This window comes from Falco rusticolus, chromosome Z (genome assembly GCF_015220075.1).
Source record: "Falco rusticolus isolate bFalRus1 chromosome Z, bFalRus1.pri, whole genome shotgun sequence".
Classification (NCBI taxonomy): Eukaryota; Metazoa; Chordata; class Aves; order Falconiformes; family Falconidae; genus Falco; species Falco rusticolus.
The window spans coordinates 80,483,314-80,499,721 of NC_051210.1; the positions used below are offsets into that span (position 1 = coordinate 80,483,314).

At 43.1% G+C, this 16,408-nt stretch overlaps 1 protein-coding gene across 3 annotated transcripts in view; it reads right to left on the minus strand.

Annotated features, from left to right (window-relative positions):
* Nucleotides 1-16,408, minus strand: part of ST8SIA5 (ST8 alpha-N-acetyl-neuraminide alpha-2,8-sialyltransferase 5) — an 81,961-nt gene that overhangs the window by 15,865 nt on the left and 49,688 nt on the right. For all 3 annotated transcript variants that reach the window (XM_037374586.1, XM_037374587.1, XM_037374585.1), the window contains 2 exons: nt 8,725-8,817; nt 6,066-6,152 (listed from right to left, as the gene is read on the minus strand). In XM_037374586.1, coding sequence (XP_037230483.1) covers nt 6,066-6,152; nt 8,725-8,817 — 180 coding nt within the window. The remainder of the gene's footprint in view (nt 1-6,065; nt 6,153-8,724; nt 8,818-16,408) is intronic.

Consider the following 16,408-nt stretch of genomic DNA (forward strand, 5'->3'; position numbering starts at 1 on the left):
GCCCCCAGTATCCCAGGGAAAACATCCTAACGAATGAGGTCCTCCACTTTTTGTAAATTATTTACTCATCATTGGTAAGGAAACACAGGGGTTAAAGTATTCCTCTGGGGATGTATAAGCTTGGCAGGGCAGGAACTTAAACACAGCAATACCTAAAGACACTAACCAACTTACCAGACTACTGTGGAGCACAGCACACTCTGATTACAAAAAAACCCATAAAGGTCTTAGTTTTGCCTTTGACCTTGCGTATGTGCATCAAGAAGATGACATGGCCCGAACAGATGGGTGCCAAGCAAGTGGTCATGGCTACAACTCCAAAATCTCGGACAAATGGCCAAAATTTGTTTGTCCCTGGGACAAAATGGCAAGTATTCCAATGCAAACAAGAACAGTTTTGAAATATCAAAAATGTGATTCATGGCACGAGAAAAAAAACATTCAGCTCTGGTCCCCTTACCATAAGTTTCCTACAAAATATAAATGGGAAAAGCAGCTTTCCAAATAGGGGTCCATTTTTTAGGTCTCATCTTTCCCTGAATACTTTTCTCCTTTTACTGGGTGCAACTGAAACCCTGACTTCAGCTTATTCTTACTCCAGAGATGTAATGTACTCCAGAAGTCAATGCAGCTTATGCCTTTAATGAAAAATACATGTCACGGCAAATGCACAAACATGAGGACAATGCCAAATGACTCTCAAATAACCTAGATTAAATACCTTGCCTCTGGGGTATGTGGCCTCATTATGAGTTGGAAGAATTAGCCAGTCTTCTTTATGGGGTTTATTACAAACACCAGAAAGCAAATACAGAACTATGCAAACATTTCAGTGATGTTCAATAACTATTATATACTTAACTCATGCAGAATGACACAATATGATGATCAAATCAAAGCAGCAATTGAGACTGAATAAGTCAATGAATAATTTCTAATAGCAAAATCATTAAATAATTACAAGCAGGCAGTGGGACTGAATTGTGATATTTGAGATATGACAAAACTCTTCATTAGTTATACATTAAGGAATTGAGAGAGATATTGTTCATTAATCTAATGTCCAATGTTGTCCAATGGTTTTCCAGAGGCACGTTCCTTAATGTAAATATCTGATATTTGATGGAGGAAGACTGTCAAGGAAATTGTTTTCCTTAGTCTCCAGATAAAAAAGCTAGCATGATTTTTGTGCTTCCTCCCCCCCTGCTGCTTCAGTAGCTGCCATTTAACTTTTGCTGGATTCTCCCCATCTCACCTGATGGTCCAGAGCTGGCAAAGTTCAAAAGCGCACAGCTCAGTGTTGTTAGACTACCATCTTTTAGCCTCTTACCAGTCCACCTCCAAACTCAGAGCCTTTAAGACATCTGCTTTTAAGGAACTACAGTTTCCACACACATTCACACACTGAAGTCTCTGTCCCAAAAGAAAAATGAAAGAGGCTTTGAACTTTTTTTTTTTTTTTTCATGATTAGCATGAGTATTGTTCCTGGAACCAGCTAACAAAGGTTAGCTTACATCTAGGTGCCCGTGGGAGTTTCTTAAGCAGCGATGTATCCGGCAGGCAGGTATAGCCAGCAACAGGGGTCTTTAATCTCTTCTTTCCCTCAATGCACTGTCTAGGATGGAGAGGGGTTCTTTAGAATCATAGAATCACAGAATCAGTTAGACTGGAAAAGACCTTTGAGTCCAATCATTAACCCAGCACTGCCAAGTCCACCACTAAACCATGCTCCTAAACATCTACACATCTTTTAAATATCTCCAGGGATGGTGACGCCACCACCTCCCTGGAGAACCTGTTCCAATGCTTGACCACCCTTTCAGTGAAGAATTTTTTCCTGATATCCAATCTAAACCTCCCCTGGCACAACTTGAGGCTGTTTCCTCTTGTCTTGTCACTAGTTATCCGGGAGAAGAGACCTACCCCCACACGCCTACAACATACTTCCAGGTAGTTGTAGAGAGCGAGGTCTCCTCTGAGCCTCCTTTTCTCCAGGCTAAACAACCCCAGTTCCCTCAGCTGCTCCTCAAGAGACTTGTGCTCCAGACCCTTCCCCAGCTCCTGGGCACTGTCTCTGGGCACACTCCAGCACCCCTACATCCCTCTTGAACTGAGGAGCCCAAAATAGAACACAGTATTCAAGACACGGCCTCCCTGGTGCCAAGGACAGGGGGACAATCACTGCCCTGCTCCCGCTGGCCACACCACTGCTGGCACCAGCCAGGATGCTGCTGGCCTCCTTGGCCACCTGGGCACACGGGGGGCTCATGCCCAGCCGGCTGCCGACCCGCCCCCCCAGGCCCTTTCCCCCCAGGCAGTTCCCAGCCCCCTGCCCCAGCCCGCAGCGCTGCGGGGGCTGGTGTGACCCACGGGCAGGGCCCGGCACTGAGCCTGGTTGACCCTCACACAACTGGCCTGGGCCCATCGCTCCAGCCTGCCCAGATCCCCCTGCAGAGCCTCCTGCCCTCCAGCAGATCAACACTTCCCCCCAACTTGGTGTCATCTGCAGAATTACTAAGGGTGCACTCAATCTCCTTGTCCAGATCGTTGATAACAACAAACAGGACTGGCCCCACCAATCAGCCCTGGGGAAGACCACCTGTGACCGGCCACCAGCTGGATGTGACTCCATTCCCCACCACTCTTTGGGCTTGGCCATCCAGCTAGCTTTTAACCCAGTGAAGAGTACACCTGTCCAAGGCAGGAGCAGCCAGTTTCTCCAGGAGAATGCTGTGGGAGATGGTGTCAAAGGCTTCACTAAGGTCCAAGTAGACAACATCCGCAGCCATTCCCTCATCCACTAGATGGGTCATCTTGTTGTAGGAGCTCAGGTTCATCAAGCAGAACCCGCCTTTCATAAACCCATGCTGCCTGGGCCTCATACCCCTGTTGTCCTGCATGCATGGTGCTCAGGATGATCTGCTCTGGCACTGAACCTTCCCTGGCACTGAGGTTACGCTGACAAGCCTGTAGTTCCTTGGATCCTCCTTCCTGCCCTTCTTGTAGATGCGCATCAGACTGGCTAACCTCCAGTGTCCTAGGACCTCCCCAGTTTGTCAGGACTGTTGATAAGTCATGGCAAGCAGCTTGGCGAGCTCCTCTGTCAGCTCCGTCAGTACCCTCAGGTGGATCCCATCTGGCCCCATAGACTTGTGCACTTCTAATCGGAGCAGCAGGTCACTAACCATTCCCTTCTGGACTGTGGGGACTCCATTCTGCTCCTCCTCATCCCTATCTTCCAGCTCTGGGGGCTGGGTACCCAGAGGGAAGCTGGTCTAACTATTAAAGCAAGCATGAAGCACCTCAGCCTTTTCCTCCTCCTTTGTGGCAATGTTCGCTGCCACATCCAATAAAGGATGCAGATTATCCTTCACCCTCCTTTTGTTTCTAATGTATTTGTAAAAACATTTTTTGTTATCTTTTACTGCACTGGCCAGCCTGAGCTCTATCTGGGCTTTTGCCTCTCTAATCTTCACCCTGCATAACCTCGCAACATCCTTAAAGCCCTCCAGAGCTGCCTACCCCTTTTTCCAAAGGCGCTAAGCTCTCCTTTTTTCCCTGAGTTCCAGCCAAAGCTCTGTTCAGCCAGGCCAGCCTTCTCCCCTGCTGGCTTGTCTTTCAGCACTTGGGGACAACCTGTTCCTGCCCCTTGAAGACTTTCTTCTTGAAGAATGTCCAGCCTTCCTGGGCCCCTTGGCTCTTCAGAACTATCTCCCAAGGGACTCTTAACCAGGCTTTTAAACAGGCCAAAGCCAGCCCTCCAGAAGTCCAAGGCAGCATTTCTGCTGACCCCCCTCCTTACTTCTCTGAGAATAAAAAATTCTTATAATCTCATGATCGCTGTGCCCAAGATGTCCTTCAACCATCTCACCACCCACCAGTTCTTCCCTGTTTGTAAACAGCAGGTCCAGTGGGGTATGTCCCCTGGTTGGCTCACTGACCAGCTGTGTCAGGGAGTTCTCTTCCACACACTCCAGGAACCTCCTAGACTGTTTCCTCTCTGCTGTGTTGTATTTCCAGCCAATATGAGATAGGCTGCAGTTCCCCATAAGAACAAGGGCTAGTGATCTTGAGTTTTCTCCCAGCTGCTTGTAGAATGTTTCATCTGTCTCTTCGTCCTGGTTGGGTGGTCTACAACAGACTCCCACCACAACATCCACCTTGTTGGCCCTCCTCTTGATTCTTACTTAGAAACACTCAATTCTATCATCACCATCATTCAGCTCCAGGCAGTCAAAACACTCCCTGACATGCAAGGCTAACCCATCACCTCTCCTTCCTTGCCTATCCCTTCTAAAGAGTTTGGAGCCATCCATTGCAGCACTCCAGTCATGCGAGTTATCCCACCACACTTCCATGATGGCAATTATGTCATAGTCTTCCTGCTGCACAATGGCTTCCAGCTCCTCCTGGTTGTTGGCCATGCTTTGGTCATTGGCATAGATGCACTTCAGCTGTGCTATTGATCTTGCATCCAACCCTGGCGTGCTGCCCCCAGGCTCATCTATAGGGAGCTTGGTGTTATTCCCTTTCCCCCTTCGAAACTAGTTTAAAGCTCTCTCAAAAAGCCCTGCTAACTCCTGACCTAGGATCATTTTCCCTCTTTGAAACAGGTGAACCCCATCTGCTGCCAGCAGGCCTGCTGCCGTGTGAACTGACCCATGATCATAAACCCCAAAATCTAGCTGCTGACACCAGGCCCAGAGCCAGGTATTGAATTGTGTGACCTTCCAATTATACACTCCATCATTCCCTGCAACTGGCAGGACAGAAGAAAATACTGCTTGTGCTCCTGCTCCCTCATCCAGTCACCCCAAGGCATCGTTTACTTAATGGGCTGGTGTTGGTGGCCTGAGGGAGAGTCATGGTCCTCCTGATGGTCTTTAGATACTCCTTTCTCATTGCTCCCACCTCTGGGCTGGCCTCCATACATCAATGTGCTCCTTGCACTCAGCACAATCATTATTTCTCGCACTCCAAGTAGGCTCCAACACTGAATGGCTCTTGCCTTCAAAATGGGCTCTGATAATTGTCCACCAAGTAATTTCCAGAAAAATATCTACCAATAGAACCCTAAAAAGCTTATGGGTGCAGCTCATGTTGGAAAAACCGCTATGAGCCTGGGACTAACAATTAGTTATTTTTAAAGATGTTAATGACTAACTCAGCACATGCATTTTCACATTCTCTCATTCACTCATGACAGCTATTTCCTGGAATAGCACAAGAAAATTTGGGAGAAAGTTTGGGGCCTTATTCTAAACAGCAGCTCTGAATTGTGCCAGTGACTTACAAACTTAACCAGTCTATATTCCACTTACTCTGAAAGAATGTATTTTCTCTAAACCTACTCAAATATGCCTCTTGAATATATCAATATGTAACATTAAAATATTGTTTTGGCTTCATTCTATTATTGCCTTCACAAGACCAATTTCAAAAGTTGTATCTTGAAAGGACAATGGAGGACATTCAGCAAAGAAGGAAAAAGAAAGTCACATGAAGGAAGACAGAGTGCTACAGAAACAAAATGCAAAAGTCTCTGAAAACCAGAAAAAATATCTAGAAAGTCTGGGAGTAATAGCTGAGAAGCCATTAAAAAAAAAAAAAAAAAAAAAGAAGTTATACACTAACTCTGACACTACCTAATACACCAGAAAAAAGTCCGGTTTGAGTATTTTGTAGGCCTAATTTGCAGTGTCAGCAATGATATTACCATTTTACACAACCAGAGTTTTTAATTGGGTTATTGGGTACAGCCATTAAGTCTTGGCTCCATCCTCACTTCTGCCTGAATCATAGCTGGAAATCTTTTCCATCCCAGATTTCCTGCCTTTCCCAGGAAGACTGTTCCACATGCCAGAAGAGTTCTCTTTCAGTCTAGCTGTTTACTTTGTTAAAGTAGAAAAAAACTCTGTATTTATTCAAAAGGATGGCACTCCAACAGTGACAGGGTTATAATGCTTACTCTTGCTATCCACATGAAAGTTTGATCTCCTTTCAGGAAGCTAAACTCAAACTAAAGTAAAATTCACCCAGTCTCATTAATGTGGACCATTCTTACTTGAATAAATTAGCTTCTGTGACATTCATCTCCCATTTGCACATCTGTAGGCTCTTCCATCTGTCAAACAACTCTGTTTGTTTCACCCTAAAAGATAAAAATAAAGAAAATGAAAAAATCCACTTATTACAAGGGCTTCATTTCCTAAAACAGCTGCAGCTAGGGTACCATGCAGTAGGCTTTTGATAGGGCAAACCAGTCAGTCTAACCAGTGTAAAATCTATCTTTTTTTTTCTTTTTTTTTTCTCAGACATAGCAACCATAAGCCATATATACACAGGTACTGATGGGGCTCCTCAGATGTTTAGGACTGATTTCTATTTCTGATAGATATTCTCTATTTCTTCAGGATAAAAAATGCAGTATCAAGCAAGAAGCACCTACTGTACCAAAGTGTGTCCACAGTCTGCTGAGAAGCTTCTGAGTGTCTGGCAACTACAGCAGCTTTGGGGGGAAAAGTTGCACCCAGCAGAGGGGGTACTGGAAAAGAAGATACTTTAGATAATTTGATCAACCAACTACCATTATATTTTGGAAAGGTTATCTTAATCCATGAGATCCTACAAACAGCACTGTTGGTAAATGTTGGTAAAGGCCAGGATGGATGGAGATTTGAGCAATCTGGTGCAGTGGAAGGTGTCCCTGCCCAAGGAAGGGGGTTGGAACTAGATGATCTTTAAGGTCTGTTCCAACCCAAACCATTCTATGATTCTATGATTCTAAATCCATCTTATAAACTGCAAGAGCACACAGGTAGGGATAAGCATCTGTGATGGTAAGAGGACATGAAAAGCTCTTTACATAAGGATCTCTCCCTTCCCCTCTGTTAATAAATATACTTTTAGTTATGCCAAAATGACACTCCTATTTCTACTAGGCTGATACCAGATGACACATTTTTTGGTGATATCAATTCCAAACACTTCTACCTTAGAGTTCATACATGTTCTTCTGTATTTGGATAACAGAGATAATGAAGGCCTTGCAAATATCTACTAACTAGGGAGCAATGTCATAATCTAGCTAGGAATTTTGAAGTCTGAGATTTCTTCAAACTGATAGGTCTTAATGAGTTCTCTTCAGGCTTGAGGGATTTGAACGTATCAATAAAGCAGAGACTTTTAAGATAATTATATATTTAAAGTGAGTAGAACTTCTGATTTCCCAGGCTGTGGAAGTTACAGGAAGGAATTAGGTCATATTGTACTTTCTGTAGCCCACCAGAGCACATTTACTTGGAAATCTTCCATTATCATAAGGGCTGACTTAGGAAATACAGCACGTTAGAAGCAAACACATCAGAAGAGCCCAGCATACCAAGAGCTTAATGCCAGTTGACATCAATTGTAAAAGTAAGGCTAATATCTAGCTGAGTAGGAGTCCACTACCTTCTATGTGCCATTGGATAAGATCAAGAGAAATGAGTAATTCTGTACCATCTGATAAGCATGCAGAAAAGCAATTCAAAACTCCCCATCTTCAGCAGAACACTGGCAAAAGTGTGACATTCTCACCTCTTCTATTTATTTTTAAGCACTGCGAGTCAGCAAGCAGTGCAAAGTTGTTACTCATGTATCCTTCATCCAGTACCAAATACAGAAGACAAGGACATAACCTACATTCTTCTGTGCTTAAAACCAGTGAGGGAGACATGCTCAAAATCAAACAGACCTGGAGCAAAAAACTGTAATTTCTGTAGTCTTGATTGCTTTATGCTATGCACTTGTATAGCTGCACTTTCAACTGAGATGCTCCGTGCACTTTACAGACCTTAACAACCCTCATGGATCGTCGGTAAGACTACTAAACCACGGGGTTTTAGTTATGGTAAGGTATTAGGCATAATCTAAGCATCCAGACTCAGTGCAGTGCTGAACACACAAAAGGACAACACAAAAATACCCTGCTACGCTTTGTCCAATGAGTTCCACTGACAACTTCACTCATTTGCTCAGTTCCATCACTATGGCTTCATGGATACATCTCACTCAACTCATTAGCTTCCTGATGTTTAGTTTCCTAAGTAGTTTCCTGACATATAGGACCACAAAAGACAATTTATACATACTTTATTGTTTCTCAGAATCACATTTTCCTACTTTTTACTGCATGTTATTAAGTTGTGAAACTCATTGCTGATTGAGGAGGCCAAAAATACAAATGGGTTCAGAAAAGATCTAAACAAATTAATGGAGAGATCTATTGTCCACTTCAGTTACTGTACTTTAGTCACCATCTACCACTCAGCAAGTCCTCATGGCAGTATTTGTTATCAGGAAGGGCTAACCTTTTCACTTCATTTCTTATTCTTCACTACTGGCCACTGTCAATGACAGAGCCTTAAGCCTCTGAGTCAGTCTGGCTGCTCTTACTCTTCAGTTTTCTGGAATATAATAGTACAAACACAGTATTTAATTCCAGTGATACCAGGCCTGACCAAAATGCCTCAATGTATGTGAAAAGCCTCCATATTTCCAAACAGACCTCAGATCAAATTCAAATGTCACTACTTGATGTACAAGAGAACCTCAGGAATCCTTGACAAGGTCCCTATTGATGGGATCTCTTGAGCTTTGCATCTTTTGACAATATCATTGTAAGTAACAATTTTCATCTGCCTGAAAAGTAATCCTTTTAGCAAGTATTCATTCATACTTACATAGACAAAACCTTCACCTCAATGATGTCCTGCCGTAATTCCAGGCATTTGGTAGAGTTGTATTCCAAAGGTCCTTCATAAAACTCAAAATACCTGAAAAGGAACAAGAAAAAAGATTCTAAATAAGGCTTAGAGTAGAATACTTTTCTTACACATCAACAGAAATTTGCTTAAAGTTGTGATCTATGATTTTTGCCTAACTTGAGAGTACACTGTCTGGCCCATAGGCAGGTTATTGCTTCACAGGAAAACACAGATGTTGCTGGTTGTAGAACAGGCACCCATGTCCAGTTTGTCCATCCCTACAAGAGTTCATCTAACTCGTAGTTGGTGCCAACAAGGACTAGCTACCTTTTCCAGTAGTCACCACATAGCAGCTGACGCTGAAAGTCAGGGAGAAAGCACTGATCACTTCATTTCGGGAACACTGTTCCCATCCTTTGGGTGTCTCAATGTGGGGAAAATTTTTTTAAAAATTACCTCAACTTTTGCTCTTAGGTTGAAAGTAAAGTGCTGGAGGTTGCAGCTTGTCTGTGGAGACTGTTGCATAGCTGTGCACAACTGAGTTTTTCATTAGGATTTACTTTTTTGGTATATTGGGAGGGGAAAGGAAGCTAGGATTTTCTTCTCAAAAAAATTTGAGATTGTTTCAATAATGAAAGGAAATGAATGCTCAGACACAGCACAAATGAAATGCTATTCTTAATTTAAATACAGGCATAAATATTTACTTTTTTGGTTAAATTCCTCCACCTTAGACATCAGACTGGAGGGAAGAGGCAGTAAAACACAATGGTAGCTACTTATGTTTAGGGGCCAGAGAGAAAGCCCAGACTGTCCAGTGAAATCAATGAGGCTGTATTAAAATGACAAAGATGATTTAGGGTTTAAACCAACCTTTGTAACAGTTTCACCTACTTATCATTAGAAGTCTGTATTAAAATCTCATACCTAAGAACTGCACATACCCATACAGCAGTTAGGAGCATAATGAAGAAATACAAGGAGATGACCTGAAGGAATAGGTATTATGACCAAGGCCACAGCAAATTCTTTTCATGGATCCTTTAAAATCTCAGAACTCATGAGGCTGTTAACTCCGAACTATCTTTCAAATTTTCAATATGAAAAGAAAATCCAGAATTCATGGAAAAGCTTTATTTAAACCATCATTGGAAATGTAGTATTTTAGTTTTGTGTCTTTTTAAAATAACATCAAAATTCATGTTTGACCTGAATGTCTGTTCAGTTCTGAACATATAACCCTTAGGTAGGAAAGCCTTGTTAGTTTCCTTAGTAGTTCATGTTTATAGTTAATACCAAAACTGGGGGGGTGGGGGCTCCAAAACTGATCTGTTCTGGAGAAGTGCTAAGCACTCACACCTCCCAGGAGAACTGTAGGAAGGTAGAGTGTCCAGAAAGCAACATCTCTAGGTGTCTCCAACAGGGCCTCCGAAGTCCAGAAGCATCCAGAAGCAAACAGCTTCTGAATTTTGCCTTGTAAGTACATCCAGAAGTCAATCTGATGAGGCAGGGAAGACAGAAACTCATAGAAGGGAGAAAGGGACTATAGTATGTGATTGGAAAAGGCCCAAGAACCTCCCAAAGCAATCTGCTACCAGCTGAGAACATTTCCATCCTGTCAAACGCTGCTCTACAAAGTGTCTCCACCTCTCCCAGAGGTTTTCACCACCTCAGTTCTGCCAAATCTCAAACCAACCACTTCTGTGATCCACTAAGGGGCACAAACCTTGAGACTGAAAGGAGGAAACCCATGCCTGGAAGGTTGCAGGAGGAGAACATCATAAATTCCTAACAAAGAAGTAAAATGATTACTGTCAGGAAAAAAAAACATAGCTTAGCAATCTTTAAAAAATCTGACTATTTGGAAATGTGTTTGCAGAGTCTTCAAGGCAACCAATGTGTTTTTATGAGTTTTGTAGAGGAAAGTACATAGTTAAAGCACTCCATAATCAGTGACAAATCTGGGAAAAGACTTCCTGAGGTATAGTTCACGTAACATGAACCTTCATCTGGTCTCTCATCAAAAGGCTTGGGCTCTCCTTCCAACTCAATCATTCACCTGGGCATTCAGCCTTTACTAAAGAGTGGCTCAAATCCTTTGCACTGGCACATTTCCTGCATATTTGGCTTGTTGAGATGGAGCTGAGCAATAAGCATATTTTGAAAGCTGAACTGCTTTTTGAAAGCTCCAACTGAAATTGCATTAAAAGCTCACCTAGTTGCACCAGGCCAAAGCCCTGTGTGGATGTACTGCAGATACACTTCCCCAACAGAACTGAAACCTCTCCCTGTGGAGTCAACACCATAGGACTTCTTACTGGGAACAGAATTTTAAAGGGGCATAAGGGGGATAGCAATGGCTATCAGCCTCATCCACGTCTTTCACCTCACACTGGATTTCAGTACATTGTATGTGCCTCAGGAAAGATAAGAATGGCAAAAGCCTAGATTAACACATATTTTTATCTTTCCTGTGCACTTCTGGCTCTGCTGCTAAGTTAGAGAACTGCAGCTTGGATGTCAAACAGCACATGCTATCACGTGGGAACGCCGCAGCAGGGGAAAGCTGGCTTCAGCCCATGGCACAGGAAACAAAAATGTCATTTTATGAAACAGAGATGAAATTTCCTGAGTCCCAGCCATTCCCTTTGATCATTGCCTGTTTAACAAACCCACAAACCAAAAGTAGAAATGAAAAAGGGTGCGCTACCAAAAAGGCAGAAGGGTGAGGAGGAAAGGGTTATGTAAAAAATAAACCACTTCTGAATCTGAAAAGAAATCCAAAGGCAGCATTGCATTTGTAGGGAAATTATTCCATTAGCCTACAGCTTCAAAAAGCACAGGACTGTCCTGCAAGTCTCTCTCACAATCACTCCAGCTTTTCCTGCAGAGCCACTGGGAGCATCAAATTCACCATTTGGCACCTTGTGGAAGTGCAGAGGGAGGATCTGCAAAACAGGCTGAATGACACACTGCCGATGGGACACGTGCCTCCTGGGGCAAAGGCAGGGGACATCAACAGTGGTGGTGGTGTCACTTCTGCACTGAACAGAGAGATGTTACTGGCCACGGGGTGAGCTCAACGGAAACTAACTCAGTGTGCTTGACCCACTGAATAATAATAATCATCTGGGCTGTCATTCATAATCCCTGAACCACATCTGAAGCAGACAGCCAGACGCTAAGCCTCCTTGTTAGTGCTACTGATGCTGCAGTGCTTAGGTTGCAAGCATTAATGACGCTACAACAGCATTAAGGGATTTGCAAGATGGTATATGGTCAACAGACCAAAACAAAAGGGTTCCTCTCTTTCTCCTAGGAGTGTAGATGCTATTTATTTGCTTCACAGCAACTCCCCCCCTGCTACAGACATCGAGACAAATTAGCAAAGGCAGTTCCCTGGAGCACCAGCCAACCTCTTCCCACTTAAGTGCTTCACGTTGTACTTTCCCAGAATACAGCTTTTGCATGACACCGGGCTCTAGCACAAGGAACACGGGTTCCTTCAGCCCCCGCGGATGTCCTTTAAACCCAGCTCCTCCGCTTGCAGGGTCTGGTCCTGCTGGGAGTGTTTGGACACCAGCCCCCACCACACTCTCCCAGAGGAAGCATCAGTCTCACCCACTCAATGGGCTCCGAGTGCTGTTTCTGCCTATTAACTCCCACTCTAAACCATGCAGTCCCCCATGAACGAAGATACATTTGCCTGTCAGAAAGCTTAATTAGCACAAATGGAAACTGTCCTCCCCATCATCTTCCTCAGTCTGATATCCAGCTAAGAAGCAAGGATGTAGTGCAGTTTATTTTGATTTATGCTCTTGATCAGTGACAAGTGACAAACCTGACTACACTGTTCCTCTTGCTACGGAAACAGGCTGTGTTTCAGTTTTACAAGAATGACAGTCATGTTTTATATCCATAAAACAGAGTTGATATGCCACTGCCAGAATGTCATCTGCCTGCTTTTGCTTCCCTTTCTGAAATCTAAAAACCCTTTATCCTTCAAAGGTCAGAAGCTTATGGGAAAACCAACATAAGGAATCGTAATTCTTTACAATAGAGAACAAGCTACAACCGAATCACAACAAACGGCACAGATGCATGAGGAATTGCATTTTCCCAGGGTACCAGGCACTACACACAACTCGCTGCTCAATGTCCATTCAGGTCAATTGTAGCTTTCAAATCTACAACATTTTTCCAGGATCAGTTCCTATATCTGAACACCATAAAAGCTGCAAGTACTCAGAGAGGACTCTTTTTTTTTTTTTTTTTTTTTATGGCTTTCAGTACTGAATGCCCAGAAATGAGATGCTATTCACTCTTTAATTTTCCATCTTTGGCTAACGGAGACTTTCTTCTTTTCTAACCTTCATGTCTCCCATTGCAACCTCACTTCCAGCTGAGCAGCCTACTGATCTCACTAGTGAGAGACAGAATTGGTTTCCCAGTACACCAGCTAACTCTTAGGTCTTTGATCATCTGCAGTTGGGCTGCTCCTGCTTTGATCAAAAGTACACTTTTCTTGATCATGCTACATGAATTAAAAAGCCTGAGACTTCAATCCTGCCTCCAAGTGACACTTGGATTGAGGCACTGATTTGTCTGACATATTGAACAAAAGCTTTAAAATATAATTGAGCGCAATTGTCAGGCATCTTTTAAACAAGACCATTTGCTCCTGCACAAGCCACCTTCTCACTTCACTTATTCCTGCAGTGCCAGTTCTGCACCGTTTGCAGTGAGGCTGCAGCACTCACCCCACAAGAGAGTAAAGTATCACAGGAAGCATTCCACCTACCCTGCAGGAAAACCAAAGATCTTTCAAAAAATATACACTATCCAGTGAGTAAGAAATGGGAATAAATGAACCAACCCCTGCAGGCGTCTACTAAATATTTATGAAGAGAACCGTTTAATTAGCAATGCCTGTGCTCATCACTATGGCAAGATCCATGGCCAGCCTTGGGTCTAGACTCACCTTCCCTACTCAGGAAACTTGTAAGTATGCCAGAACACAGTCCCCAAAGCACATGGGGACTCCCAGTCATCAGACAAGGCCACCATGGGTTCTGCAGAAGCTTGTAGCAAAAATACTGCTGAGGTGGAGCATATCATGGCTGTGGGGTGCTGGAAAACGCATCCAGAGCAGAGCAAACCAGGTGTTGACTTCATCAGAGAGCGCATTGTGAGTGAACAAATCCCACTAGCCTTTGCTTCTATTAATATTTCCACATGATAACATAAAAAACTACAAGATTTGGTCAAAAGGTTTAAGGGCCTGACATCAATACAGTGATTTTTTTTCCCCTCAAAGAGTGCATCCTACCACTTCCCATGGTATATTCTCCTAAGATTACTCTGACCCCATTTGGAAGGCACAATCCCTGTCTGGCAGACAAAGGAGCTGATGTAGAGGCTGATTGACAGGTAAGTCTGTGGCAGCAGGAACCAGAACCTCGGGCTCTGGTCTCATAGACACAGCCTAGACTACACAGTTACCACCACGAACAAAAGCAGCCTCTGAAGTCGATGGAAATCGTACTGACCTTTCATACTACACCTTGCAAAGACAACACCCGTGGTTGTACTGAGGTTAAATGAGATCCTCCTACTCTGCGAATTGGCAAGTGGAAGCACAGATGTTTGATGCCCTTATATTAATTTACATTTCACTAGGGCTGTGGCACAAAAAATGACATTGCTGCATGTTCTGCCATTTGAGAGCCTGAGCTGACTTGTCCACAACAGGGTGGTGCTTGAAAGACTGAACTGAGAAAGAAGGTGCTGTGGGCACAAAGGAGGAGCACATTGCTGGAGAAGCAATAGTCTTCTCTTATACAGGTTGATGCAACTATTTGACTATCTCCTCCCCGGGAACAACAAATATAAAAAAAGATGGTTCACATTCTTCCTGGCTACCACCTGCTGATACCAGTATCACTGGCATTAACTGGTTTAATCTTTTACCACCTTCAACTCTAATGCTACTAGACATCGCAGATGTCTAACTGATCATGAATTTTCAGTATGTGGCTGTAGTTAGGAACAAAATGTGTCACTATAAACTGTCATGTAAAAAAATGAAAATATAAGCAAGAGATCATGGTCATACATCTTTGTATATATAACATGTATATATATTCTGAGTTATATATATATATATATATATATATATATATATATATAACTGCATCCAGTTCTGATATTCATTTCTGAGGGTTTGAAACACTGGCGAGAGTTACAAAAGGACCTGCAGAAATTATCTCGGTTCTAAAAAGTTTGAGAGGCATATGAAGCTTAATCTAAACATATGGTGACTGAGTAGGGAGACACTGCACCAGGAAGCAATTACTAATGGCAGGAAGCTTTTCCATACAGTATAGCAGGGAAAAATAGTATGCAGTTCCTGGAAGCTAAAGATAGAAATGGCATCTTTAGTTCAAGGCTGGTTTTCTTTCTAGAAGAACCAGAGTAATCAAGCAAAATTCAGGAGCTGGAATTCTTGTACAGGCACACTCATGTTTCCCAGGAGATTCTTGCAGCTAAGGTTAAAAGCTATTAACTCATAAACCTGTTGATCACCCATCCAGAGTATTTTGGAAAGTTCCCTAGATTTGTCTCCTTACAGTGTCACAAGTTTTTCTGGGACTTGATAACAGATGGCATCAGAAATGTCCATCCACCAAGTCAAAGGCAGTTTCCCAAGATACTCTATATTGTAAATTAAATATTTTTACTTTAAAGCAAAAAAAAAAAAAAAAAAAAAAAGTGCTTCCTCAAACCAGCCCCAGATTCATAACTTTGATCTTCCACAGAAGAGGAATGGCTTTTGTATTTCTGTCCTTTAAAAGCAGTTCATTGATAGCTCTACGTACCTCCCAAGTAACCTTAGAAAATCACATGCATCTATCTGTCATATCTCAGAGGTGCTCCTTTTCTGGATTCCTTATTTGATCTGGTACTGTGACTTCACAGACAGTTTACACATCTGTACAGTTAAGGAGATAGCTGTGATACCCTGAGGATATGTTTCTCAACATGACTAGGAAAGCTCCTGGCAAACTGGCACTGGCTGCTCACTGTCACTCTGACTTTGATCTCCTGTCTTCATGTCTCAACACACAGATCATTTGGGATTGCTTGGCTCTGCTGCCCAATACCACATTAGCACTGTGAATTCACCAAACACCCACTCCTGTCAAAGCCACAGCCACTTATTTGGGACTCAAGCCTCTCCACAATTTCAGTCTAATGTACTGTCCAATACAGCTGTACTGCAACATCTGTGCATGTAACAGCCGGAGCTAAAGCAGAAACAGCCCTAAAAGACGTAGCAAACTCCAGGTTGCCTCCTGCAGATTGTTTATCCACCTGGGATAAGCCCACCTTGCCGACCACACTTCCAAACCAACACTGCTACCCTCATGCTTCCTGGGGCTTCTCTCACACAGCCTGCCATGCATCTTCCTTTAGAGGTTTTCCCACTGTACAATGTGACACCCCTAGAATGATTTATTGGAGACTATATGGAATTTTAGGTTTAGGGACACTTTCTTCTTGCACACTCAGTTTATTAAAACAACATCAGCTCCTGACGAGCAGCAGTGGGGTATGTTGCAGGAAGTCCTATTTTACCAATGTAATTTCAGAACTCTAT